Consider the following 27,499-nt stretch of genomic DNA (forward strand, 5'->3'; position numbering starts at 1 on the left):
GCGCAGGGCCAGAGCCGCCTCTCGGGCTGGCAGCCTTCCCGGTTCCCCGTCACGTGACGCCCGCTAGCCTGGCGGGGGCGGGGCTTCGACGGGGACGGGTGGGCCACAGCGGCGGGGAGGAGCCGTGGGCTCCGGTGCTCCCCCTGCGCAGGAGGGGTTTCGGTGGCCCGAGCCGCTGGTCCCGGTGGTCCAGGGTCTGCAGTCTGCAGCAGGTGCAGAGGGGCCGAAAAGGTGGTGCAGTATTTAGTGCGTTTTCGCTTTGCATTCGTGGGACGGTCTGGCCGGGCTCAGACTAACAACCGAGGCGGAGAAGGGAGAGGTTCTGCCATTGGCCGGAGGAGCTCCGCACGCGGAGGAGGAGCCAGGGCAGCCCCTGAGAAGCTGGGACACCTTTCTTCAGCAGATAGGAGGCAGAGCCCCAGTAGGAATTTCCTCCGCTTGCGGGTAGGAAGCTTGGGGAGCAGCCTCATGGAAGAGAAGCAGATCCTTTGCGTGGGGCTGGTGGTGCTGGACATCATCAATGTGGTGGACAAGTACCCAGAGGAGGACACGGATCGCAGGTAGGGGCGCCCAGGCCCCTCGGAGACCCCAGGGCCGCAGTAGCCCAGTCTTTGTGTCTGTCACTGCTAATTGGCTGCTAAGCTGGGGATATCCGCCCCCCCCAAAAGCAGTGAGGCACGATTCCAGCCTGGCGTGCAGATGTTCTTTGCCAGGGAAGCCTAGGGGCTCTCAGCGGGAGTGAAGACAGGAGACTGGAGGCCATTAAAAAATAAGACTCAGGGGGTTTGTCGTTTTGTTTTGACGGGGTCTTGCTAGGTAGCCCAAGCTGTCCTAAAGTCCTCCGTTCAGCCTCTGGAATTAACTGGAGTGCAACACTGCTCTTGAATCATGGCTGTTGTTAGCTGGTCCCCGTCTCAATCCTAGGGTTGTGGGGATCTCGTCAGAATCCTGGGTTTAGAGACAGGGCTGAAATGATTCTTCCCTCCCAAGGGCACACAGCTGATAGGTGCCAGACAAACGTTCTTCAGCTCCCTCTCCCCACAACCCCAAGCCCTGTGCATTTCTAACTTGCCGCCTACTGCTGAAATAAAACACGAGGTAGCTAAGAGTGAGTGATACGTGCCCTTCAATCACTCACAAATATTTAAAAACCTGGCGTTTGAGCCTTGCCTGGCTCAGGGCTGGCTGGCAGGGTAAGCAAACCTGGAGCCTCTCTGGGTTAGCTAGGGAGAAACTTGGCTCAGTTTTTTTCCCTGGTGCTAAGTGCCCAAAGGAGTCTACCACCAGAAAAGTCTTTTTACCAAGACGGGTGAACATCTTAGTGGACGTTCTGAGAACATCCACCGGTTCTCTGGTGGAAAGCTCAAGTGTCCTCTGACAGTTTTTATCTTGACTCTTGATAAGGGCCACCCCATCGTGCTGCCATGCCGTGAAGGCATGTGCGCGTGGAGTGGAACATCGGCTTTCTCTTGGTGAGGTCTGGTGCTCTGGCCTCTCGGCTCTTTGTTGTCTCAGCAAAGAACTGGACGAAAGGAAGTTCTAGGCTGACCTCTGGCAAGCCCTAGAGCTCTGACAGCGATGAACTTGCAGAGGTGGGGGAGGCTGGGTGCTCTTTGGGTGTGGGGGTCCCCAGAGTACTGCCCCCTGTGCTGTCTCAGGCTCCCTGGGGACCGTGAAAGCACCATGCAGGTAGATCCTTTCCTTAGAAGCTGAAGATTTGGAGGAGCCCAGCTGTGTCCATCAGGCCACATACGTAACACGAGGCAGAGCAGTGGTTACAGCGCATGACTCCAAGTTCAGTGTGCTGTCTCTGTTGCTGCTCGGCTCGTGGAGTTTAGCCTTTGCTTTGTTTGCCAGAAGTGAGAGCCCTTGCCAGGGGTACAGGGACAGTGGCGAAGAGTTCAGGGTATTTAGTTGTGTAGACCCAACCTACTTACCAAGGTAGAGCCACCCATACAATTTGGCGCTCAGCGGGGGAAATCGGGCTTGCTCTCTCTCTCTTTTTAAAAAAAGATTTATTTTATTATTTGTATGTATGTGAGTGTTCTGCCCACGTGTGCCTGCACCACATGCAATCCTGGTGCCTGAAGAGGTCAGAAGAGGGCACTGAATCCCCTGCAACTAGAGTTACAGACGGTTGTGAGCCACAATGTGGGTGCTGGGAGTCGAACCTGGACCCTCTGCAAGAGCAACAAGTGCTCCTAACTGCTGAGCCAGCTCTCCAGCTCCTCTCTCTCTTTTATTAAATGACTTGTTTTTATTTTGTGTGCACTGGTGTTTGGCCTGCATGTATGTCTGTGGAGGGGGTCAGATCCCCTGGAACTGGAATTACAGACAGCTGTGAGCTGACAAGTGGGTGCTGGGCATTGAATCTGTCCTCTAGCCCTCTAACCACTGAGCCATCTCTCTGGCCCCCACATTTCAGATTTATTTACTTTATGTGCATGAGTGCTGTGTGTGCATGTATGTATTTGCACCGCTTGCGTACCCGGCACCTACAGAGGTGAGGAGAGGATTTGGGTGCCCTGAACTGGAGTTCCGGATGGTTGTGAGCCACTGTGTGGGTGCTGGGAATTGAACCCTGGTCCTCTGCAAGAACACGTGCTCTTGACCACTGGGCCATCTCCCCAGCCCTCGGCTTTTTCTTACTCCAGGAGAGCGTGCGTGTTTCAGGCTCCCGGTTCTCCAGAGATTGTTTTTGAACCAGAATACATGCAGTACCACATTCTGCTAGAACCGAACCGCGCTCCCTTCAACTTCTTTACCTGGAGGCTAGGAGAAGGGGGACCCTTTCTCCCCTGCTGATGGCACAGGCTCCATTTGGAAGGTGGAGACTACTGGAAGAGCCCCCGTCCTTGTTTGTCGGTCCCTGCCCTCGGGGTGTACCCTCCTCTGCAGACCTGAGGTGCTGCATCGCATCCCTGCTTCTGGACTCCAGAAGAGCAATCCTTCCTGATATTCCCACCCCACCTGACCCAGAGACTCTCAGAGCTTGGGGTTCACGGTCAGAGATGACCTGAGATATGTCTCCTGTTTCCCAGAGTGCATGCTGAGGAGAGTCTTCCAAAAAAAAAAAAAAAAAAAAAAAAAAAATCCTCATGCTGAGTACTTCTGCACAGCCTGAAGCTTCAGCGTGACTTTGAAGGGTGTCACTGTGACATCTCACTGTGACTAAGGAAGAGATGACCCGAAGCTAAGGGAGCCCTCCGAGTGAGAGCACACCCCCCCCCCTCACAGGTTTCCTGGTTTGCTAGAAACAGGCAGATGCAGCTACACGCTTGAATGTAGCCCGAGATATGGGGACAGACCCGCAGCCCAGCCCCATGCCACCACTGAGTCTCAGCAGCTCCATTTATAGCGCAAGTGACCTGAAATAGATGCATCCTGGCTCCTGCATTCTGTGGACGCCTTCACAGGGGACTGAGGTCGGTCCTGCTTCCCCCGGGACCAGTCCGCTGAGGCTGCGGGCATGCGGCTTGTGCCTTACAGGTGCCTGTCCCAGAGATGGCAACGTGGAGGCAACGCGTCCAACTCCTGCACTGTCCTTTCCTTGCTCGGAGCCCGCTGCGCCTTCATGGGCTCGTTGGCCCCTGGCCATGTCGCCGAGTAAGTTTGGGAGGGTGTACCTGTTGGAGGGGATGCTTGCCTGCAGGGGCACAGGGAGAGGAGAGTTGTCTGAACCGTGGGGTGGGCAGGATAGAAGAATGGTTGGTGGGTGGTGACCCACGGGAGAGTCCCAGATTCCCTGGTCCTTCTGGGGTGGTCTGTCTGCTCTTTGGGTGCTAACCCTCCCCCCCCCCAACTCCTGTAAGGGTTCCGTTTCCACAGCTTGCTTAGGCTGCCCACCACCTCCTTCCTGGCTTCCTGTAGCATCTGCCTTTGCCCTTCTCATGGCCCTTATCCTTGCTGTGTTTGATGTAAAAGGCAGTTAGGGGCATGCTGTACCCTCCCCTGCCTCAGGGGCGCCCAGCATCCATGGTCACAGGATGAAGGCCCTCGTTGTAAGTAAATACCAAGAGTCCACGGCTCAGGACATCCTGAGGTCACATGTTAACACTGAGGCCCAAACCCATTTGCTGTGGAGGCTGCGGTCCACAAGTGACCCACGCGCCTTCTCCATGTCGACTGCTGCAAGGACCCAAGAGGCCTTTGACTCCGGACTCTGTCAACTCAGCACACACTTATCGGGAGGTGTGGCCCATACTTTGCCCGCTGCGGGCATTGGGGCAGACTGCCAGGTTTCTGGCCTGTAAAGCACAGCCCTTTGATCCCTAGTTTGAGGGGGATGTTGACAGCCAAATTCCCAGTCTTGGTGAACTGGAACAAAACTAATAGAGTGAGAGACTCTCTCCTGGAGATGGGCCAGGAGTTCCTTCCGAGGTGGAAGCAGGACCCCGGTTCTTGCTTAGGATGGTGGGCTCTCCTATAGGGAGCAATCATATTTGGGGGGTGAGCCATTCAGAATTCTCTCTGTGCATTCAGCGAACATTTAATGAGCACCTACTATATGCCAGGCACTGTGGGTGCAAAACATTTTCCTGCCGGGCGGTGGTGGCGCACGCCTTTAATCCCAGCACTCGGGAGGCAGAGGCAGGCGGCTCTCTGTGAGTTCGAGGCCAGCCTGGTCTACCAAGTGAGTTCCAGGAAAGGCGCAAAGCTACGCAGAGAGACCCTGTCTTGAAAAAACCAAAAAAAAAAAAAAAAAAAAAAAAGCAAAACATATTCCTAATGCGTTGGGGGAAACTACTAAAGGACCCTTGAGTGGTCTGGTCAAGGGATGATGCACCGTGTGGGTCCCTACAGCTCTGTCCAGCTCCGGTGCTACTGAAAGGGAGGTCTGCTCCTAGTGAGAAGACACAGGATGACTGGGCCGCTGGGCACAGTTGCTTGCTCTGGGGTTTCCTGGAAGGAGTGGGACCAGCCTCCTTGCTGTCCCGCTAGGCTAATCTTGAAGTGATGTCTCTAAGCTCATTCTAACTGGGGGGGGGGGACATTGTGTGAACTCGTCCTGGGTCAGGTGCATGTTTACAGACCCCCCACATGCACCAACCCATTGCCCATAGGGGTCAGCCCAGCTTTGAGAAGACAGTAGTGACCAGGTCCCCTAAGGCAGCACCACTTCCTGGATGATGATCAGCCTGCAAGAAATGTAAGAGGAGGTGCCATAGCAAGGGACCCCAGAAAGCATCACACCATGAGGATGAACCCGCAGAGGGCAGCTGGGAGGGTTGCAAAGTATCACCTTGGCGATTAATTATTAATTCTGCCTGGGTCTTGGACGAACAAACCAGACCACAGGACTCACACACAGTTAGTTCAAACAGGCTCCAGGCTCCAGGCCCCAAATCTACCTCCGTTTAGCTTTGAGGGTGAGGGCAAAGCTTTCCAGTGTGAAACTGGACTGAGACCGACCTAAAATGTTCGTTCCTATCTCTCCGATGTCCAGGCTCTGCACCCTGCCTCTCCTGCCCCCCCTGCCATCACCTTTGGCAAGACTGAGATTGCCGGTTCCCTCCCACTTCCTCTGCTCATCCCCTTGCCTTTCAGGGTCCCTGGTGGCCCTCCTCCCTTCTAGTCCCCTAAACTCTCGCCAAACTGCCCTTCCGGGTCACTCCACCCCGGCAGTTTTGTTCTGGATGACCTCCGCCGACATTCTGTGGACCTACGCTACGCGGTCCTTCAGACCGAGGGCTCCATCCCCACCTCCACAGTTATCATCAACCAGGCCAGCGGTAGCCGCACCATCCTGCACGCCTACAGGTTTGTACACCTGTCTGCGCTTTGCCAGCCGCCGCCGCCGCCACACTCTCAGGACAGGACCCTTCTTTCAGAGGCCCGTGTGCTCCAGCGCACCCTTCCCACCCCTGGGGGAGGTCTAGGCTATGTGGAGCTCTAACCTGTGTTTCTTGCCCTCTCCCTGGCTTGGGTCCCTCCCCCCCAAAGCTTCCTGGTGGCTGACTTCAGGCGGAGGGGCGTGGATGTGTCTCAAGTGGCCTGGCAGAGCCAGGGAGATAGCCCTTGCTCATCCTGCATCATCAACAACTCCAATGGTTCCCGTACCATTATACTCTACGACACGTAAGGGCCCCTTGGCCTTGCCCTCCCACAACCCACCAATCAGTGCCCTCTTTCACTGCTGGGCAAAATTCCATCCATGGCTTCTCTATACCAGAAATTGCCCCCACGCCAAAACTGTTCGGTAATCTCTGAATTGTTTTCAATTAGGGGAGAAGAGAGGTGGGAAGGGGGTCGGCTCTGCCCTGCTTGGTAATTTGCCCTTGACCAGCACAAGGGTGGGCGGGCAGGCAGACCTGTAAAACATGTAATTGATGATATGATTGCTTCATAATTAGTCAATCAGCAGCTTGGGGCTGGGTGTCCAGAGATGGGCGACAACCCATATAAAGCCTTGAAGGGCTAAGAAGGGACCCACTGGGATGTCTGGGGTCAGTCCCAGAGCTTTGAGCCTGCAGCATGGCATCCAGGAGCTAGGGTTTGGGCCCCTCCAAAGGTCCCCGGTGATGAAACCAAACACCACATACCCTTGGCAGCCACTACGGAAGGAAGGGGAAAGGGAACATCAGATCAGCGGGGCAGGGCTGTCTGGTTAACATACACAGAGGAGCATCCCTTCCGGGTCCCAAAGGTGGACCTCCACCCTTATCTCTCCCAGCCACCTCCTGAACAGATTCAGAGATTCAGTTTACTGAGAACCCAGTACAGTACGTGGCAGGTACTGGGTAAGGGCTGGTAGAGGGGACGAGGCTGGGGGCCTCAGGGTTCACGCTGTCCTTACTTACTACCTAGCGTGACCACTAGACCTAGGTAGGCTATGTAGATCTCAAGAGTGAGTGGGCATTCACCTACTGAAGGTGACTTTCAGATTAGGCAATCGTTGTCATCGACCTGTTAAGCAAGCGATGATCCGCAGCAACTCTGATCAAGGACACACTTGGGTACTGTCAAGCAGGCCGAGGAGGAGCCGAAGAGAAATGTTTATTGCCTTCTGGCCTGGGTCCAGGCATATTCACATGCATAGCGCCAATCACAGCAGGCCCAGGAGGCTAAGGGCTTTCAGTCCTGTGTACCGATGGGAAAGCAGCCCCGGAAAGGCCGCCGCCACTAGCGGAGTGGACGGAAGGTTCCACAGCACTGCAGAGAGGGAATAGGCTGTGTGGCCAAGCAGCGTTGAGGCCGACCGCTTTCCTGGACCTCCACATCTAGACCAGGCACACATGAACTCTTCCTCGGAGTGTCAACTTTGACCTTAGGGATGAAGTGAGGCGCCCAACTCAGGACAAGGTGTCCTGTCACTGGCCAACTCCCAGCTAGAGAAGGTCATTAAAGAAAGCTCCTGGCAAGGCGGCCTTGGGCTTTGTAATTCGCGGGGCCATTGCCTGCAGGGAGCTGTGTGCTCCCGCGAGGGGCCTTCTGGGAAATGTAGTCTCCTGCACTCTCGGGGCGGTGGTTTTCCAGGAACACGGAGGGGCGTGGGGAGGTAGGGGAGAGACTTGTCACAGGCTGCGTTGGTGTTTATCCTTAGATAACCTCAACTCAAAAAGGGCACCTTAGCAAAGTGGGACAGGGCTCAGCCGAGGCCTCAAAGCCCTGAGCTGGCTTCCCAGATTCCTGCCATGCTGCTGGTATCGCTACTAGGCACAGGGTCCCCAGCCGGTTCGGAGAACCGGGGCCTGGCTGCCCTCACCTCGCTCCTTCTCTTTCCTTCCTGTTTTGGGATGTAGGAACCTGCCAGATGTGTCTGCTAAGGACTTCGAGAAGGTTGATCTGACCCGGTTCAAGTGGATCCACATTGAGGCAAGCCCTGCACTACCTGTGTTTTCTGGGGGCTTAGCCTGCCAGGCCCTTGGCATGCATGGTCAGCCTCTTCCATGATTTCTTGGAACCATAAAGTACGACAGGGATAATGAATAGCCCTATGCCACTCCTCTCCACCCTTTCTTATGTTTTCTGATGAGGAAAGCGAGGTGCAGAAAGATCTGGAGATACAGCAGCATACAGGCACAGATGCCCCGGCAAAAGGCCCCCTTTTTGGGTTAAGGCTGCCTTCCTTCCTCTTGTTATCTGTTTAGGAGAAGTTGACTTCTTTTACTTCTGAGGAAGGAGAGGACCCAAAGGGAATTACAACTTTCTTTCCAAGGGAGAAATCTGGGGATCCAGATAAGAGGAAACCTTAAGTCCAGGGTTGTCCCGTAGATTCTTCCAGTGTGTCTCTACCTCCTGCCTCCATCTCCTCTCACTTTCCCTCTCTTTTCTCTTTGTTCTCTCTCTCTCTCTCTCTCTCTCTCTCTCTCTCTCTCTCTCTCTCTCTCTCTTTCTCCTTCCCTCCCTCTCCTCTCGATCCCCCTCTGTCTCTTTGGAGTTCTTGTTTTGTTTGTTTTTTGAGACAGGGTCTGACTATGTAGACCAGGCTGGCCTTGAACTCGCAGAGATTGGACTGACTTAGTCTCCAAGTGCTGGGATTAGAGGCGTGTGCCACCACACCCAGCTTCTCTTTGCTTTCTTGCTTCTTTCTAGGGTCCTACCTATGTAGGTCAGGTTGGCCCGGAATTCACAATTTTCCTGCTTCAGTCTCCCAAGTTTTGTGGTCACAGGCATGCAATGTCCAGCATCTTTCATTCTTTAGTCTCATTTTCGAAATGAAAAAATCTGGCTGATCGGGCCTCCAAGGCCCAAGATAGTCCTAGAATCGCCCTGTTCCAATGGGGTTCCAGCCCAGCTTCCTCCAAGCCCTCTCCCTCTGCATCCAGAGTTCCATCAGGGAGGGAAGAATGAGCTCTTAGCATCTGGGCTCTGAGCTGCCCTGTCCTGCCCCAGGGCCGGAATGCTTCTGAGCAGGTGAAGATGTTGCAGCGGATAGAACAGTACAACGCCAAGCAGCCTCTGCCCCAGAGAGTCCGGGTGTCGGTGGAGATAGAGAAGCCCCGGGAAGAGCTCTTCCAGCTGTTCGGCTATGGTGAGGTGGTAAGTGCCCCGCAGCTCTCTCGGCCATCTCTAGCTGACGGGGTTCTTAGGAGAACTAGAGAGGACCCGAGTCCTGCCTGCCAGGCTCTGAGTGGTAACTTGGCAACTCCTAGTAGGTCACAGCTCCTGGGGTACGGTAGGTGGAGGAAGCCCAGACGTAGAATTTTCCTGCTCAGGTAAATACATAGGAATAAGGATGGACAGGACCCAGATAGCCATGGGCATCTCCTTGTTCGTCCCCCTCAGTCTTTCCCTCTGCAAAATGAAGAAGGGAATGGATCTGTTCTCTGAGGTTTTTCTCACGTAGGTGGCAGGCGGTGAGAACCAGTAGCCGTGAGAAGAGGATGGGAAGGAGACGCGTTCAAGGAAGATTTAGACAGGGCTGTGTGTAAAGGGAACGTAGGCGATAATCCTGGCGTCGTAGCTAAAGCTAGTTGGACACTGTCTAGACACTGTTGGCCTTGGTGCACAGTTAAAACATATGACAGGCTGGGGTTGGGGATTTAGCTCAGTGGTAGAGCGCTTACCTAGCAAGCGCAAGGCCCTGGGTTCGGTCCTCAGCTGGGGGGGGGGACTATGACAGGTTGATCCCCTCTCCCCCCAAACCCTCCCTAGGGACTCTAATATGAAGCCACTGTGGAGAGAGCTCCAGAGCTCCGGCTGCCTTATTTTGCAGATGAAGAAACTCACTCTGAAGGGTTGGGCTGTGTGGGGGAGCAGACAAAACAGACCCCACTCTTGAGAGGCAGCCTGGTTTGACTTCACCCCAAGATGGTGCTCCAGGCTCCTTCTGGGTTTTGAATCCCCTCAACTCACAATAAAAATATCGGGGCCCCACGTCACACTTCACAAGGCTGTATTTTGGCACAGCTTAAGGCAGGCATAAAATGCATTCCCGCGGGACAGCGCGATGCCATGCTAGGGATTTGCGTGACCAACTTAGAAGGCTTGTGCTATAACCTGTCGGCAACACTGGCCCTTAGTAGTGAGGGACCCGTTAGAGGTGGCTGCCAGCCTCTCTTTCCCTGCCCGCAGGTGTTTGTGAGCAAAGATGTGGCCAAGCACCTGGGGTTCCAGTCAGCGGCGGAGGCCCTGAGAGGCTTGTATGGTCGTGTGAAGAAAGGGTGAGTGGAGAAGCCAGGAAGGGGCCTGAGGGGCCTGGGGGATGAGGTGGACTGACACCCATCTGAGTGGGTCTTACAGGGCTACACTGGTCTGTGCCTGGGCTGAGGAGGGCGCCGACGCCCTGGGCCCCGATGGCCAGCTGCTGCACTCAGATGCCTTCCCGCCGCCCCGAGTCGTAGACACTCTGGGGGCTGGAGACACCTTCAACGCCTCTGTCATCTTCAGCCTGTCGAAGGGTGAGTCCCTCAGCGTGGGATCAGGGCAGGGCTGGGCCTGTCACTGTCCGGGACACCAGGCTGACCCTGCTCCTTGTCGCTCCTCCAGGAAACAGCATGCAGGAGGCACTGATATTCGGCTGCCAGGTGGCTGGCAGGAAGTGTGGCCTGCAGGGCTTTGACGGCGTTGTGTGAGAGGTGGGCGAGAAGAGGCACCAGCTCAACATCTCAGAGGCTGGCACCATTGCCTGCCATTGCCTTCTCCGCTTCACCCAGCCTGGCATCCAGCTGCCCTGTCCCCTGGGCAGGTGTAGGCTGTGGAAAGAGCTCTCTGTGTTCATATTTCTGTATTCCTCCACTTCCAGTCTGCAGATACTTAGAGCAAATAAACCCTCCCCTAAGCCAGCTTTGTCTGTCTGAGTGGTTTTTGTTATTGGCTTTGTTTTGGGTTTTTTCCATATGAGATAGGGTCTGGCCATGCAACCCAGGGTTGGTCATGAACTTGAAGTCCTTCTGTCTCAGCCTGTCTGTGCTGGAATCCTAGGCCTAGCCCGTTTGTCCTTCTTGATACTCAGACTACTCTGGTTGAAATTCCTGAGGCTTTGACACCACAATCCTCCATCTTTTTTTTCCTTCATTCTTCAGATGAGCCCCGCCCACATAGACCCGGAGGGAGGCTACATGGGCTAAGGCAGTGGGCACACCCCCATCAGCTGTCCCCCGAGGAGTGTCAGGGAAGAGAGGGACCTTGAGCCATCCAGTCCAGGGAGGACAGCCCATCCCTCTCTAGAACAAAGCAGCAGAAAAGAAAGTTCTTCAGGCCCTCAAGCTAGGTGACAGCGCAGTGGTCAGGGAGCCTGCTCTCTGGGTCCGGGGGGGGGGGGGGGGCTTCTCCGTCCAAAACTGCCTTTTCCCACGGGCTTCCTTACTCCTCCTCCTCCTCCTTCTGAGAACTTTGCACACACCAGGCACCAGGGTGACATTTTAATATAGCATTTTATCTGATTTTCGTCCTGACGATCATTCTATGACCAGGCAAAAATCAACTCCATTTGGCAGATGGGAAGCTGAAGACGATGGCTAAGCAATGCCCACGAAGGTGGCACACACCTAATTAAATGACTCACTTGAATTCACGTCTGTCTGACAAGGAAGCCTATGTTTTTGTCCAACTGTCCGGACTCTCTCGTATTAGAATTCGATCCTGACATGTCACCTGCATCTAAGCTCCCCAAGGGACAGCAGCCTTCTGCGTCAGGCTACATTTGTGGTTGAAGTGCCAACCTGACTCAAGGTAAATTCTGAGGACTTGTAGGTTCCTGGGAAGCCCATAGGAAAAGGTAGTTTGGGGCAGAGAAGCCCCATGGACCCAGGAAGTAGGCTCCCTGACCACTGCGGCCGTCACCTAGCTTGAGGGCCTGGAAGAAGAGGAGGAGGAGGAAGAGGAAGAGAAGAGGAGGAAGAGGAAAAGAAGGAGAGGAAGAGGAAGAGGGGAGGAAGAGAAGGGAAGAGGAAGAGAGGGGAGGAAGAGAAAGAGAAGGGGAGGAAGAGGAGAGGAAGAGGAAGAGAAGGAGAGGAAGAGAAGGGGGAAGAGGAAGAGAAGGGGAGGAAGAGGAGAGGAAGAGGAAGAGAAGGAGAGGAAGAGAAGGGGGAAGAGGAAGAGAAGGGGAGGGTGGTTATTAACGCCATCTAGGGGTGGGGAACCATCTGTCTGCCATGAGCCACAACACAGGTCACAGACGTCTGACTATCAAGTCAAGAGGAGACTTCAGGCGCGAGTCCGTGCTCCCGGGATAGACGGAGCTTTCTTCCTGGGCTTGTCTGCAGCTGGCTGTGGCTAGTGATCTCAGCACCCCTGGCCAGAAACCCTGGGAAAAGCTGACTCTCCATCCCGCCAAGAAGCTTGTCCAGTCCCCAGACCCCTGTGTTCTGAGGGGAAGGAGCTATGGAGATGAATTCATTCTGTTCTTTATTGGTTGTTGGGGGCCTGAAAGCTGCCTCTCAGCTTGGGGTCTCCCTGAGCGGCACAGGAAGTCCTGCTTCCTCGTGAGGCCAGAAAGGAAATAGGAGTGCTTTTTGTTCCCTCCCTCATCAAGACAGGGTCTTACTAAGTAGCCCAGCCTGGCCTCAAACTAGCTATATAGCCTGGGCTAGCCTGGAGCTCTCATTCCTTCTGCTATAGTCTTCCAAGTTCTAGGATTACTGGCTTGTGCCACCACACCCCTGTCAGAGGTGGCTCTGAGCCCTTCATGTTTCTGCTCCGCACTGAGATTTGAAGGGATGCGAGCCCGTGCCGTCGGGCCTATATCTCATCGTTCTCCATTTGAATACTGTGAGCCTCAACCTCGTTTGGAGTGTTTATGGTATCTAGCGTCTCCACTTGCGGCTCTTTGGCTTCCCCTTCACTGACCCTGCTCTCCACCTGGCCCTCAGCATCCTCTCTGGGACCGGGGACATCTCCTTCAGCCTCTGCCTGTCTCCCAGCCTCCCCTGCAGGACTGAGGGTATCTACTTGAGACCCTGTCTGATGTCCAGCCTCCAAAGGCTCCCTTTTGGCCTCCGCCTGGTCCCTAGTCTCTTCTCCAGTCTCCAGGGATCCCTGGGTGTCTGGCTGCAATGGATTGCTAGCTAAATGCAGCTGCCTTCCAGCAGGTTGTGGCTCCCTGAGCGCAGCGGGGAGGGACCCCGGGTGCTTGGGGGCCTCTCCTGGGAAGTTGACGAGCTCTGCGGGAGAAATGAGTCCATCTCCATCCAGGTCCTGGGTCTCAAGCACCTGGTCTACCGTCAGGATCACCTGTGGGAACAGTTACCGTAGGTATTGCCAGGAACCCTGTCCCCTCCCCCGACAGCCTCGTCCCTGCCGCATGGGGTCTGAGCTTCCTTTTTCAGGGAGTCTACCAAAGGACCAGAGCGCCGAGGTGCTAGTCTAACGGCGTCCGGCAGTGCCTACCGGGTTGATGGGAAAGTGAGCAGCTCCGGGAGCCAGAGCCGCCGTCAACATGGACAACAGCTCCAGGCCATCCAGCTGTCCATTCTGGTCATAGTCATGGAGAGCAAAGAGGTAGAGCAGGACTGGGGGAGAAAAGCTGGGTTAGAGAAGGCGGGAACCCACAGGGCAGCGGGCACTCAGCCCCGGCTCTGTCCCCACCAGCCTCCCAGCGCCTCACCTTGCTCCCGGTCCATGTGCTCTGGATCCTCTTCCATCTTCTTCAGCCCCTTGAGGTAATTCTGCAGACGTCTGTTGAGAAAGCGGCAGATCCGTCAGGAGAGTCCCGTCTGTGACCCAAGACTTGACCAGTTAGTACCTACTGAAAGCCCTCAGCTTACTTACTGGAGCTGCTCGGGGCCTGGCTGGAACGGGTTGGGTGTGATCTGCTGTGGCTCCTCAGGGTCCAGCCTAGAACAGGGAAGAGAAGTCTCAGCCCAAGGCCTAGCTTAGATTTCCGCAGACCCAAAGGGCCCAAATGCCTAGAAAAGGCTGTGGGGGAAAAGCTCTTCAGATGTCACTGGAAAAAGAACCTTACCTCCTAAGACTGTTCGTGCAGCTCAGGTGCCTTAGTTAACTTTAGAAAACCCAATGGCGAGATGGCTCCATGGGTACCAGTATTTGCTGCTCTCCCAGAGGCCCTGAGTTCACCCAGTACCCATATTGGGTGGCTCATAGCTACCTGTAACTTCAACTTCAGGGGACCTAACCCTTTCTTCTAGATTCTGCAAGCATTCATGCACACACGGACACGTACATGTAAATAAATACAAAATTGAAAAGAAAGGAGAAAATTCCTGGTGAGACTGAGGCCACCATACTAGACACACAGTGGAGGCCCAATAAGATGGTCTAGTGAAGCCGGGCGGTGATGGTACACGCCTTTAATGCCAGCACTCGGGAGGCAGAGCCAGGCAGATCTCTGTGAGTTCGAGGTCAGCCTGGTCTACAGAGCGAGATCCAGGAAAGGCGCAAAGCTACACAGAGAAACCCTGTCTCGAAAAACAAACAAACAAACAAACAAACAAACAAACAAACAAACAAAGACACAGTGGCTTATTGTTGTCTTGCTTCTTCAATGCCAGGATCCAAGGAGCAGGATCCAAGGAGCAGACTGCAAGCTAAGGCTAGCAGGGATGCCCAGGTTTCTACAGACCCAGTCTGCCCCAGGACACATCACTACCTCTCCCTTTTGAGGCAGAGGGCATAGATGTCAGCCTGGACTTTAAGTCTGCCCAGGGTCTCAGAATGTATTCTGACTCCTGCATGCGGCTACTGTTTGCCCACAGCAGCCTGGAATAGCAGACCTGACAGGAGTTGCTGCAGCCACTTAGATCACTGTCACCAGCCCTCCAAGGCTGTTCAGCATCGCTGGCCCCTCATACCCATGATCCTCCTGCACAAACTGAAGAAAGCAGTTCTAGCAAGTCAGAAACGTTAGCTAATGATCCCCATTTCCTTGGTATTCCCAGTGTCAGGTCTTGATTCACAGATCACAGCCCCGTCCCAGCTTCTAGCCTCCTGCTGCTGCTTTACACAGGACTGCGGCTGAACTCTTGGCTGCAAAGGGGTCTCCAAGCACGCACTACGTCCCTACTTGTGACATTCTGATTATCACGAGGCGGGAGGTTGGGGTGCTCAACTCAGCAATGAAGGAGGCTCCCCGCGCCTCAGAGGGGTCCTGACATCTTTCCAGAGATTCTCCCTGCCCCAGCCCAGGGACTTATCCTCCTAATCCTCTCACCTTGCAGCTCCATCCTTGGGAGCAGCGTGACCCAAAGGTAGCAGCAATAGTGGCAGCATCAACACTTGCACCAGACACTGGAACATCCTTCTGGAGACTGGAGCTAGGAACAGAATCAGAGAGTCAGGAGAGGGGTGTCTGCTGCAGTGTTGGGGGTCAGATGGCTCAGAAAGAAATGACTTCTTTCCTTGCATGTGGGAACATGTGGTGTAGGAAAAAGGACGTCTGCTCAAAGAGGACTATGCATGCACACCAGCAACCTCCCATGGAACTTTGCTCAACCTAAGTCCCGATTATAGGAAAATATATAAATCCTACTCCAGTATTTAAGTGCATAAAAGCAGAGATGTGAGCCGGGCGGTGGTGGCGCACGCCTTTAATCCCAGCACTCGGGAGGCAGAGGCAGGCAGATCTCTGTGAGTTCGAGGCCAGCCTGGTCTACAAAGTGAGTTCCAGGAAAGGAGCAAAGCTACACAGAGAAACTCTGTCTCAAAAAAAAAAAAAAAAAAAAAAAAAAAAAAAAAAAAAAGCAGAGATGTGCTGTGGGAGGTAGCTCTGGGTGTGAGGGCTCCTCCCTGTGTCCCATTGGCCCTGCTTACAGTGCTGCTTAACTGTGTCTGCTCTGGAGTGGGCCACTTCATTTACAGATGGGAAAAGGATAGACTAGGAAAGCTGGGATCACCAAAGACCAAAACTATACAGAGAGACAAAGAGGGAGATGGACTGATAGTCTGTACTTATGAAAAACCTACTGAGGCTTGGTGTGGTGGTGAATGCTCATAATCCTAGCACTTGGGAGACGGAGGCAGGAGGATCTCTGTGAGTTTGAGGCCAGCTTGGTCTACAGAACTAGTTCTAGGACAACCAAGGCTACACAAAGAAACCCTGTCTCAAAAAACACAAGTGCTCAGGAGTCTGAGACAGGAGGATTGTGAGTTCAAAGTCAGCCTGGCTGTCTCTACATTACACAGACTTGATTATATGGAAATGGTCAAATATAAAATGAGTCTATTGGAAACACAGAACATAAAGCTTTGTGGTTCATCCTAGGGATGTGTACATATAATGTGAGTTTCCAAGGAGGCAGACGCCCATCCAAGCTGAGACATCCCCCCAGAAAAACCATCTCTGTGCAGAAAAATAATCATATGTTTGATGGTCAGGACCTCTCGTCCACAGAACCTAAAACTCAGACAATCACTAGATTTTTCTAAAGAACATTCCGTAGCTTTCAGCAGGTTCTCTAAGAGGTCCGTGATCCTAACAAGGTCTAGAACCATGTCCAGGATGGGCATTAGGTCCTTAAGAGCTGAGAGGTGGAGCTGGCAAGCACCTGGCTTACAGAGAGACAAGCATAACATTTACCAGTTTGAGCTGCCTTGAGTAAAAAGACAAAGAGTGGAAGCCCAGAAAAGATGGAGCCGTCATAGCACAGGCCCCGTGCTCATTTTGCCTTTATGTGCATGCACGTGTGTGTGTGTGTGTGTGTGTGTGTGTGTGTGTGTGTGTGTGTGCGCGCGCGCGCGCGCGCGCGCACATGTGATGTATGGCCCTGTTAATACAGTTTTGCACATGCACATGGGAGTCAGAAGTTAATGTCAAATATCTTTCTTTGATCACTATCCTTGATCACAAGAAACATGAATTAATTTAAAAATACACTATTGTTGGGAGTGATGTGGAGGTGGGCTTGTGTGCCGAGGTGTACGTGTGGGAGTCAGAGGACAACTTTATGGAGTCCGAATTTTCACAGATTCCAGGAATTCAAGTCGGGTTCCCAGGCTTGCACAGTAAATATCTTTTAGCTGCCAAACCACTTTCCTCTTTTGAGACAGAGTCTCTCACTGAACTTCAAGCTGATCACTTCAGCTAAACTGGCTGCCCAAGAAGCTCAAGGATCCGCCTGTTTCTAACCCCCCCCATACACACACACACACACACACACACACACACACACACACACACACACACAGACAGCACTGGGGTTACAGGCACACACTACTGTTTTCACAGGAATTCTAGGGAGTCTGAACGCAGGTCCTCAGCAGGCACTTTACCGAGTGAACCCCTCCCATCCCTGAGCCTGGCTATTTACGTGGGTGCTGAAGATTGAACTCGGGTGCTCACATCTGTGTTTGACCAATCTCTCCACCCCACGCCCTCCCACCCTCAATGCCGTATTCATATGTCTACACATATGATGGCTGCTGACCGCTCCAGGGAGTACATGGAGCTTGCTGATCTCTATAAGCCCCAGTGGCCAAAGGGATGTCGAAGCCACCACTGCCTGAAAGGTATTTGTAACATTAGCTGTGACTGTCGAGCCTTGGGTTCTAGTTGTACCAAGGAGAGATGACAGGGTCTCGTGGTCATTTAAGGTAGGCACCTAGAACTGAGCTCTCTCTATTAATATTAAACCCTCAAAGGGACACAGCTCTGTGACAGTGTGAGCTAGACTTCTACACCTGAGAGTGTGTTAGCAGATGTCCCAAGGACAGTAGCGACAAGGCTGGGTACAAGTAGAAAGTGTTCCCCCGGGAGCATCGAGTGGCAAGAAATTCTCAGTATACCAAAGCACTGTGAAACCAGCAATGGGGGGGGGGGTGAGTTTGACATCCACCTCATCAGGAGTGTCTGTCAAACCCAACACATGAGAACTAGAGCTGCCCGTCCGTCTGAGAGCTGTGTGCAGCAGAGGAGACCAGAGATAAAGCTTGGGCTGGCCTAATATGAACAGACTCAGGGGAGACCCCATACATCAAGCTGGGATTCCAAATAGCTATACTCAGTACAGGTGAACAAAAGGGGATGGAAAGACGGCCCAGTGGCGAAGAGCAGCTCTTCCAGAGGACCTGAGTTCGGTTCCCAACATCCATGTCAAGCAGCTCACAACCGGCTGGAACTCCAGCTTTAGGGCTTCTGATAGTTCCAGGCCAGCCAGGGCTAACAAAGTGAGACCCTGTCCTATAAAAATCATCACCACCAACAAAAGCAATAACAATAAAAGATAAAGGTCTAAACTTGCCGATTTTTAATTAAAATTTAGAATTTATGTATTTTATGCATGTAGATGTCTTGTCTGCATGTATGTCTGTGTACCACATGTGTGCCTCATGCCTGCAGAAGCCAGAAGATGGCATCAGATCCCCTGTGACCCAAGTTATGGATGGTTGTGAACCACCACGTGGGTGCTACGAATTGAACCTGGGTCCTCTGGAAGAGCAGAGTTCTTAACTGCTGAGCCATCTTTCCAGCTCCCTAAACATCAAATTTAAGATTAAAAAAAAAAAAAAGGCAGATTGGAGAATTTCAAAAGTCTAGATTTCTGCAGTCATGGAAGTTCAAAGAACTGAGTGACAGCAGTTAGTTTGGAGGCCGCCTGGAGGCCTCACACGGATGTGGAAGGCAGAAAGGTCAACAGAAATCCTAAGGTGCTAAGTGGAAATCCAAGCTCTGCAGGTTGGTGCCTTGTTTCCTTTGGCCCTGGCCCAGAGACCTGTGTGGCAGGTAGCGATTGGTGACTCGGGGGAACTAGACTAGACGGTAATCTTAAAAGCTCTTTGTGTGCAAAGTCTCTGGGATAAAGATGGCCCCCCCCCCGGGGGGGGTCTAGTCTCCAATGTGAAAAGAAGGGGTGCATAGTGGTTGAGAGAGCCAGCTGCCAGAGACGTCAGCAGGAGAGTGCCAAGATGTGTGGCCCCTGGCCTGGATAAGAAAGAGGACACCATGGTTCGGTAGGGGACTTGGCTCTGCATTATCCTCTAACGGCCCCTGTATGAGAGATGAAGGTGTGGTTCCCAGCTTGGCACACGGGAAGGGCGGAGAACCTTTAAGAGATTGATCCTGGGCCAGGAAGACGGCTCTGTCCACAAAGTGCTTGCGAGGCCAGCATGAAGGCTGGAGACCCCCTCTCCAGCCGACTTGTAAAGGAGAGCATGGGGGAGGGGCTGGAGTGGGGGGTAGAGACAGGTGGGTCTCTGGAGCTCACTGGCCAGCCAGTTCAGCCGATGAGTGAGGCCAAGGTTAAGCAAGACTCCCTCTCAAAAATTAAGAGAGGGTGATTGAGGAATACACCCAGGGTCCGCCTCTGGCCTCCACACCCACATACGCAAACGTGTGTGTACACCCACACTCACCTGTGTGAGTGCACATATCCACATGAACAGCTACACAGGCATACATCACAGGGGAGGGGAAGGGAGAGAGAGACAGAGAGAGGGGGGAGGAAAGGGGAAAAAGTCATCTAATGGGAGATCTCTCCGGGGGTGCCATAGAAGGGGATTAGAGGACCCCAGCCTTGTCTGCCTCCCCTTTCCTGTCCTAGCCATGAGGTGACCAGCTCTGTCCCCAACCTCAGCCGCAATGTGCTGCCTTACCACAGGTACAGGAGCAACCAGGCCAACTGACCCTGAGCCAAGCCTCCAAAACTAAGATAAAAGTAAACCTTTTTGCTTTGTAAGTTGACTGTCTCAGATGTTCGTTACGGCAGTGGAAAGATAACCCACATGGGAAGCCAAGCCACACAGTCACACCAGGCGGGCCAGTATCCGAGGAAGGCAACTGGGCAATGTGTAGAACACAAACACACGGTTTTCCCTAAGTAGCCCATGTCGCCCGCCCTTCATTCCCCGGCCTCTGCCTCCCAAGTATGGGATTACAGATGTGTGTCATGGTGTCTGGCTGTGCATTTCTTCGTTTTTCAGTGCTGGGAGGTCAAGTCCAAGTCTTCAGGCTGAAGTGCACTGTCAGAGTATTTAGTTTTAAAATATGTATTAGATGTATGTATGTGTGTATGTATGTATGTATGAATATGAGTGTTTTGTGTGCATGTATGCATGTGTACCATGTGAGTGCCTGGTGCCCAAAGAGATCAGAAGAGGGCATCAGATCCCTTAGAACTGGACAACAGAAGGTTGTCAATCATGTAGATGCTGAGAACCGAACCTGGGTCCTCTGCAAGGGCCACAACAGGTGCTCTTAACTATTGAGTCATTTCCCCAGCCAGTTTCTTTACTGTTTCTCAAGTTCCTTCTTATAGACGAGGTACTCTCTTATCAGTAAGTTGGAGGTATAAGACCAAACTATTTCTTTTCCTCCTTAAGGCTTGCAAATACATAATCAGGAAAAGACACACATGTTTAAACAATGAACAGATGAGCAGAAGTGAGTGCCACACATACCTACAGTCACAGCTGCCTGGGAGGCTGAGTTACAACAGTCATGAGTTCGAGGACAGCCTAGGCAATGTAATGAGATCCTGACAGCGAGGGAGGGAGGGACACAGAAATACGGAATTGCTAGGAGAAGGAGGTCTAACCCAGTGTTCAAACATGGAGCATAAGGGTCCTAACCGAAGGCTCTGCCTTGTGCAGGCTGTGTGCTCTCCCTCTCTCCGGTCTCCATCTGCAATGGAGGCTAAGTGAGAGGAGGTCTCTTCCTTCCACAAGTTGTCCTGGCTGCTCTGAAGTCCTTCCCACACATGTTCCCCCCTGGCTTCCCACCCGAGTCCTTCAAATTACTTTCTCCTCCCCATCCGTTCCCTGCCAGCATCCGGGCTGCGGGAGAGACTCACGTCATTTCAGTCCCTCAGAGCTGGGCTGAATCTGTTGTCGTCCACTAAGGTTGCTTTTTAGAAGAAGATGTTTGAACTCCAAAGACAAACCCTAGTGGTGGCAGTTTGGGCCCAGCAGGAACCCCCCCTCCACCCACTAATCCATTCATTCATTAGGCTGACTGCAGGGACCCCAAAAACATGCCTACGTTTTTTTTCTTTTTAATTTAAAAATTACCTTTCTTATTTTTTTCCTTGTGTGTGTGTGTGTGTGTGTGTGTCTGTCTGTCTGTCTGTCTGTCTGTCTGTCTGTGGACATGTGTGCCAGTGTACATGTGGAGGTCAGAGGTCAGAGAACAACTTTCAGGAGTCGTTTCTCTTTTTCCATGGTGTAGGTCCTGGGGATAGTTAAGAACACCCTTACTATCCATCTTACTGGTCCATGTATTAAATTTGTTTTTACTTTCCTTACCCCTAAACCTGGAGTCTAATTCACCTCTTTTATACGTTTGGACTTAGTGATTGGCTCCAAGTGACTAAGAAAACTGAAAAAACTGTCAGGGGGATTTGTCTCCCCCGCAAATCCCCAAAAGACTACATAGGAATAGAGTTCTTGGGGCCCAGCTACCTCTCGGCTAGACAAGTCAGAGAATGAACCTTCCATATCCAATTGCGAGCCTTTCAGCTGGCCTAGCCAACAGCATGAACAGAAGAAAGCTGGTCTCCACTGCCTCGCCTAGATGGCATGCCGAGTAAAGTTATCATCTGAAGCTACTAAGTTGTTTTGGTCGGTTGCTTTGATGAAACAAGGTCTCGACATGCAATCCAGGTGGGCTTTGAACTCATATAGCTCAGACTTGCCTTAAATTCATTGAAATCCTGTCTCAGTTTCCCAAGATTATAGTCATGTACCACCACACCTAGCTCTAGTTGTTTTTATGATACAGAGTCTCCCCATGTAGCCTCCTGCCAAGTGCTGATTACAGGAGCGAGCGTGCCCCCGTATCTGGCTGCTGTAGACTGCTTTTTAACCTGCAGAGGATTCCCATAGCCTAGCTGGTACTGAAGCATCGTTGTGATAATCGAGTCTGCCTAGGAGCAAGGCAAGTGCTGGAGCTGCTTTCGACCCCAACTGTCCAAGCAGCATGCCTACTGCTGGGAAGCTTGAGACCATCTGCAAGCACCTGCCACGGATGGAGCCCCTTCTGAAGACCTGGAGGGATTCTGAAGGACTCGGGGGCTCTCCTCTATCTTCAAATCCAAACCATTTCAGTTTTGGAGTGGCTTGTTAAGTAATCATGATAATCCAAACCCCAGCCCTGTAAGAGCTGGCTTCTTAGGTGTGGGACCTACTTGGCCACACAGCTGTCTGCTGGAGCTGTCCGGAAAGTCTCAACCACTTTTGCACCAGGCTCTGTAAATCACGTGCTGATTCTGAGCCCTCCCCATGTCCATCAGCGTCCCTGTCCTCTCCTCTGTCCTGTGAGTCCCTTACATATGGAACTACTTAGTGTGTGTAGAGGACGGAACCAAGAGCCACTTTCATGGGATTGCCAAGAATGGTAAGTGGACAGTGAACTCCTTCTCACACGCTGTTACTGTTGTCCCAGCCTGTGGTACCGTCTTTACACCCACATCAGATAAGTCTCCCTTTACTAGAACGCCATTGCTCCAAAAACATTTTTTATTGTTTATTTTATTACTCTGAATGAGTGTGTAGGCCTGTGTGTGCCAGGGTGCGCCTGTGGCGGTCAGAGGACAGCGCTGGGGAATTGGCTCTCTCCTGCCACCTTGTGGAGTAGGGGGTTTGAACTCAGGTCCTCAGGCTTGCTAGCAAGCATTTCAATCCATTTTGCTGGTCCATTCAAAACTTAAAAAAAAAGGGGGGGTGGGGTGGAAAGATGGCTTAGGTGTTAAGAGCGCTGGTTCAGTTCCCAGCACCCATATGTTATCTAGTAACTATCTGTAACCAGTTCCAGAGGGCCTGAGCCCTCTTCCGTCCGCCTGTCTCCCCTGAGGGCACTGCACACAGTGATACACAAACATACATGCAGGCCAAACATCCATACACATAAGATAAAAACAATACAGGCCAGGGGTGTTGACACACACCCTTAATCACACTGCTTTAGAGGCAGAGGCAGGCGGATCTCTGTGAGTTCCAGGGCAGCCTGGTCTACAGAGTGAGTTCCAGGACATCTAGGGCTACAGAGAGACCCTATTTCAAATAATCAATTAATTAAAATAACCCCTCATGGTCTCATGTATCCCAGGCTGGTCTGCCACTCAGCATGTAGCTGAGGATAACCCTGAACTTCTGATCCAAGCGCTGGGATAACTGGTGTGCGCCACCACACCTGGCAATTCCAACCCCAAGACCTTCCATGGCTCCTTGTTTTGCTCACAGTCCAGAGTCCTCGCTTGGCTGTTCAGGTATCACATCCCCTCCCCCTCCAGTGCTCTATTAGAGCAATCGGTGCTTCAAACAACGGCGTACTAGATTTTCTTATTTTCACGTTTTAGTGTTCTCGTCGTCCAAACCTGTTCCACCTTCAACCTGGACCCTCCTGATAACTTCCCACTTTGTTGCAGTCTACCCCAAGAGTTAAGAGCGCTGCATGCAGGCTTTGAGTCTACTGTTCTCTTGATGTTTTCAGCCACGGTTCAAGAGAATCAGGACCACATTTCATGTGAGGTGTAATGAGGGTGATGTGGTATGGCTTGCTCATACTCCCACAGTTTTAAGCCCTTGTAAGAGCTCTTGTAAGTAACAGAAATAGAGTGGTCATTGAACAATTGCTTGTAAAATAAAAAAATAATGATCCTGGCCATTTCCTATAATTATAGCATGTATAAACGTAACTACCCTAATAAACACCCGAGAGCCACTGTAACTGCTAGTTAAGTTGTGATATAATTCAGTGAAGCTATTCAAGTCACACACACACCCACACACACAACCTTCTGCCTCCAATTTCTTTAAGCCTTTGCCCCAGCTCACAGGAGGAGACTTTGGCCTTGAGGTTGGACCTTTGGTCAGATCCTGCCTCTGCACTGTTGCGTGGTCCAGGGGCGTCTTAACCTCTCTTAGCTCTGGGGTCTTCATGATTAAGATGAGAAAGTTTCATAGGGACTTCAGGGGGGGTACAATGAGGTAGTATAGGTTTAAGCTAGGGTCAGCAGATACTCCTCCATGTGGCAGGGGGGTCTTTGGAGCCTTAGCTCGTACGGCTTCCCATCTCATGGATGCATTTCTTTTACAATATCCTTGTCAAATAGCCATAATGCCTCTCTTGAACCTTTCCAGGACAGGAGCTGGCACCATGAAGGGCATCCATGTCGTTTCTGAGCAAGTTATGTGAATCTAGTCATCTTCCTTGATTTAGCCCCTTCGTGTCTGGGTCTAAGGATGGGGAGCCCCGAATGACTGCGGCTATGCAGCCCAAGGGGCTCACACCTGAACTACACGGAGACCAGCCACCTACAGTTGGATGACGACGGCCAGCGTCCTTTCAATCATCTCCATCTACTGAATGAGGATGAAACCCTACCGCCGGGGCGGTTGGACCTGCCATTAAACCCAGAGGGCTTTGGGGGGCGCTTTGCACCCTTCCTCTACCTGCTCTCGGGGATGACCTCTTCCCCAATGGTACTTAGAGGCCGGGGCTACCTCCCCCGCCCAGTCCAAGCCGCAAGGGATGCGGAGGACGGCGCTCTCGGCATCCTGACCGCAGGCAGAAGGTCTCCGCCCTCACCCCCAAGGAGCCCGGTACCCCGGCCGCCCGCTGGGCCCCCCTGCCCCTGCCCGAGTCCGACCCACCTGCTGCGGTGGCGCTGCGCGCGACTGGGGCTCCGGCTTCGTGCGCGCTATAGGCACTGTGGCGCCCTTGCCTGGCTGCCCGCAGCCGGCCCTCCCCCGGGCGGCTCCACGTGGCCTTTCCACGTCGCCCTCCCGGCTGCAGCCACCGCCCAGGCCCGGGCAGAGTCCGGAGCGAGCGACAGCCACGGGAGGGTCACCGCCCCGCCCTGCCCAGACCTGTCTTGCAGCGCCTCCACCTGGCCTTGTTCCCTGCGGGTCTTGCGGGGGACGATGGATGGGGTCCTCGGTGCCTGTCACTGGGATCCAGATGGAGGCAGATTGGTTTGCGTTTTTTTGTTTGAGTGTGACAGACCGGCGAGGCGGAGTATGTGTGCATGACAGACTAGAAAAGATTTGTGAGGATGTTTTGTGTGGGCGGCTGGTGAGGCATAGGATATATATGAGACATGTTTTCAAGAGACGGAGTCAGAGAGGTGAGGCTGGTTTGTGTGTGAGAGTCACAGAGTCGTGAGACTAATGTGCATGTGTGTAAGACAGGCACAGATACAATGGTGAGGCAGAGGATGTTGTGAGAGGGAAATAGACACAACTGGACAGATAGGAGGCTGTGTCCATTTAAAACGCCTTTAACTAGGATTATGGGTGGGTGCCACTGGCTTTATCTGAGAAACTCGTTGGTGACTGAGTAGACTATGACTTACTCTTAGTATGTGTGATGGCGGCCTTCCCTGGAAAGAGCAGTGTGGCCAGTCCTCGGCCAATCGTCTAGGAGCGGGACAGTATGGGTGTTAACAGGTTAAATGTATCAAGACATCCGAACAAGCTCTCCTCGAGTTGTTAAGGCTGAGATTCCAGGGGAGGGGTCAGTGTGTCACTGTGAACATGCGCATCGTGGAGGAGAGGAGAGGCAGACGGGGCCGTGTGTCAGGAGAAACCAATGCCACAGGAATGGCAGTTTGCCAACAAAGATATGGCAGCTCTATGGCCACAGCTTAAGATCAAAATGGAGTGTCACCTACTTTTATCCCAGCGGTGAGTGCTTCTACCTAAGCTCTGGGCGCACTGGCCCATGGACTTAGTTTTTTTTTTTTTTTAAATGATCTCATGCATCAGCATCTTCAGCCTCCTTCAGTTCCATCAGAGCCTTTGGTCAGCATCCATCACAGCCATAAGCCACCCAGACTATCCTTCCTGTGGGGGGCGCTGTTGGGCAAGGTTAGCTTGGCTCTGTGTCTATTGGTTTCTGCCATGCTGCTCCTTCCTGTCTGGTCGGTTGGTCTCAGTTCTCTGCGCGCACTGGTGTTCCTTGGAAGTCCCTCCTTCCTCTCTCCATTTGCTTATGTGTTCATCTGTTCATGTAACTTCCATCATTACCTGTCAGGTGTAGGAGGAGTGTCTCTGTGTCCCAGCAACCACTCCCCAATAACTGCACTGAAACTTATTATTGATTATAAATGCCCGGCCAGTAGCTCGGGCTTGTTACTAACTAGCTCTTACATTTTAAATTAACCCATATTTCTAATTTGTGCTCTGCCACATGGAGGTATGTTTTTTCAGTATGGCAAGTTCATCTTGCTTCTCTCCAAGTCTCCTCATGACTTTCCAGACTCAACCCTTCTTCTTCCTGGGGTCCTCCATGTCTGGCTGTCCCACCTATACCTCCTGCCTAGCTACCAGCCAATCAGCTCTTTTATTAAACCAATCAAAAGGTGCCTTGGCAAAGACACATCTTCACAGTGTACAAAATGATTATTCCATAACAGTCAGGGGTTGAGTTGTGTTTTCCAAATGTTTACCTATTGAAGCTGTAACCCCCAGAACTTCTGAATTCCATCACATTTGGAAATAGGGTAATGGCAGATGTGATTAGTTTAGATGAAGTCATACTGGAGTACATAATCCCATATGACTGGTGTCCATGGCTAGAGAGAAAAATTTGAACACTCACAGGAATAACACTGCCATGGCCTGAAGTGTCTCCCAAAATTAATGTCTTGAGACTTACCCTTGTTGTGGTGCTAAGTGGTAGGGACTTTGGGGACAGGATTAAGTCAAGGGTTCTGCCCCTGCACGTGGATTAATGCCCTTATGGGAGAAGCTGAGGATCATTTGTGCCTTTTGCTGTCTTTCCCGCCTGTTCTTTCCACCATGTCAGGACGCTTGAATGGCATCATTTATGAAGAGCAGGTCGCCGGGCGGTGGTGGCACACACCTTTAATCCCAGCACTCGGCAGGCAGAGGCAAGTGGATATCTGCGAGTTTGAGGCCAGCCTGGGCTACAGAGCAAGATCCAGAAAAGAGAGGCAAGTGGATATCTGCGAGTTTGAGGCCAGCCTGGGCTACAGAGCAAGATCCAGAAAAGGTGCAAAGCTACACAGAGAAACCCTGTCTCGGAAAAACAAAAAACAAAAAATGAAGAACAGGTCATGACCAGACACTAAGTGCTGTTAGCACTTGATCTCAGACTTCTCACACTCCAAAACTGTGAGCAACAAATTTTTATTGCTTATAAATTGTCCAACATAGGGCTAGAGAGTTGGGCTGAGTGGTGGAGAGGGCACAGTGTGCTCTTGCAGAGGAGGACCCATGTTTGGTTCCCAGCACCCATGTCTGGTGGCTCACAACACCCTGAGATTCCAGCTCCAGGGGATCTAATACCCTCCTTTCACATCCTCAGGTACCTGTGCTCACACGCACCCCCACAAACACACATGGACAAACACACATAAAAAAATAAATCTTTAAAAACTGTCCAGTCTGCAGTATTCTGTTGTGGGATCACCATGTGACGATAGACACAGAGACCAGAGTGCCTGTGGACACTGAAGATTACCAACCAACCCTCAGAAATGATGAGAGACGCACACACAGACCCCCAAGGAACCCACCCCCATGACATCTTGATTCTTGAGTCCAGAACATCCAGTATGCAGTACTTTTTAAAATCAACTCAACAATGAATTCACCATCTAAATGCTGATGAGCCGACCATGATGGTTTACACTTGTAACCCCCGCACTTAGGCAGAGACAGGAGAATCACTTCAAGCTCAAGGCCAGCCTGGTCTACATAGCAG

The 27,499-nt window shown here is 52.4% G+C and overlaps 2 protein-coding genes across 5 annotated transcripts; one reads left to right on the top strand and one right to left on the bottom strand.

The window, feature by feature from the left end:
• The first annotated feature begins 89 nt into the window (after nucleotides 1-89).
• Khk (ketohexokinase) lies at nucleotides 90-10,727 on the top strand. Of its 4 annotated transcripts, XM_028874551.2 has the most exons (9): nucleotides 90-560; nucleotides 3,490-3,606; nucleotides 5,626-5,760; nucleotides 5,944-6,078; nucleotides 7,743-7,815; nucleotides 8,836-8,982; nucleotides 10,018-10,106; nucleotides 10,186-10,343; nucleotides 10,432-10,727. In XM_028874551.2, exons 1-9 carry the CDS (start codon nucleotides 469-471, stop codon nucleotides 10,515-10,517), a joined length of 1,032 nt encoding a protein of 343 aa, XP_028730384.1. In that variant the 5' UTR covers nucleotides 90-468; the 3' UTR covers nucleotides 10,518-10,727. The 4 variants fall into 4 exon arrangements, with proteins under 4 accessions (XP_028730384.1, XP_028730403.1, XP_028730394.1 ...); XM_028874570.2 differs by lacking the exon at nucleotides 5,944-6,078 and having other exon boundaries at nucleotides 91-560; XM_028874561.2 differs by lacking the exon at nucleotides 5,626-5,760 and having other exon boundaries at nucleotides 92-560.
• Nucleotides 10,728-12,274: 1,547 nt separating this feature from the next.
• Nucleotides 12,275-24,575, bottom strand: Cgref1 (cell growth regulator with EF-hand domain 1). Its single transcript, XM_028874602.2, has 6 exons — nucleotides 24,424-24,575; nucleotides 15,053-15,155; nucleotides 13,654-13,719; nucleotides 13,490-13,560; nucleotides 13,273-13,394; nucleotides 12,275-13,116 (listed from the first exon to the last, which is right to left on the bottom strand). Exons 2-6 carry the CDS (start codon nucleotides 15,136-15,138, stop codon nucleotides 12,625-12,627), a joined length of 837 nt encoding a protein of 278 aa, XP_028730435.1. The 5' UTR covers nucleotides 15,139-15,155; nucleotides 24,424-24,575; the 3' UTR covers nucleotides 12,275-12,624.
• Between the last annotated feature and the right edge of the window lie 2,924 nt (nucleotides 24,576-27,499).

Source organism: Peromyscus leucopus, chromosome 22 (genome assembly GCF_004664715.2).
Source record: "Peromyscus leucopus breed LL Stock chromosome 22, UCI_PerLeu_2.1, whole genome shotgun sequence".
Classification (NCBI taxonomy): domain Eukaryota; kingdom Metazoa; phylum Chordata; class Mammalia; order Rodentia; family Cricetidae; genus Peromyscus; species Peromyscus leucopus.

Excerpts from the sequence above, each read along its gene's own strand:
- Khk (XM_028874551.2), top strand. The coding sequence starts at position 469 with ATGGAAGAGAAGCAGATCCTTTGCGTGGGGCTGGTGGTGCTGGACATC. Across the intron at positions 8,983-10,017 it reads TGTTCGGCTATGGTGAGGTG|GTGTTTGTGAGCAAAGATGT; the intron begins GTAAGTGCCCCG and ends CCCTGCCCGCAG. Across the intron at positions 10,344-10,431 it reads CATCTTCAGCCTGTCGAAGG|GAAACAGCATGCAGGAGGCA; the intron begins GTGAGTCCCTCA and ends TCGCTCCTCCAG.
- Cgref1 (XM_028874602.2), bottom strand. The coding sequence starts at position 15,138 with ATGTTCCAGTGTCTGGTGCAAGTGTTGATGCTGCCACTATTGCTGCTA. Across the intron at positions 13,395-13,489 it reads GCACATGGACCGGGAGCAAG|TCCTGCTCTACCTCTTTGCT; the intron begins GTGAGGCGCTGG and ends TTTCTCCCCCAG. Across the intron at positions 13,117-13,272 it reads CTCACTTTCCCATCAACCCG|GTGATCCTGACGGTAGACCA; the intron begins GTAGGCACTGCC and ends CTGTTCCCACAG.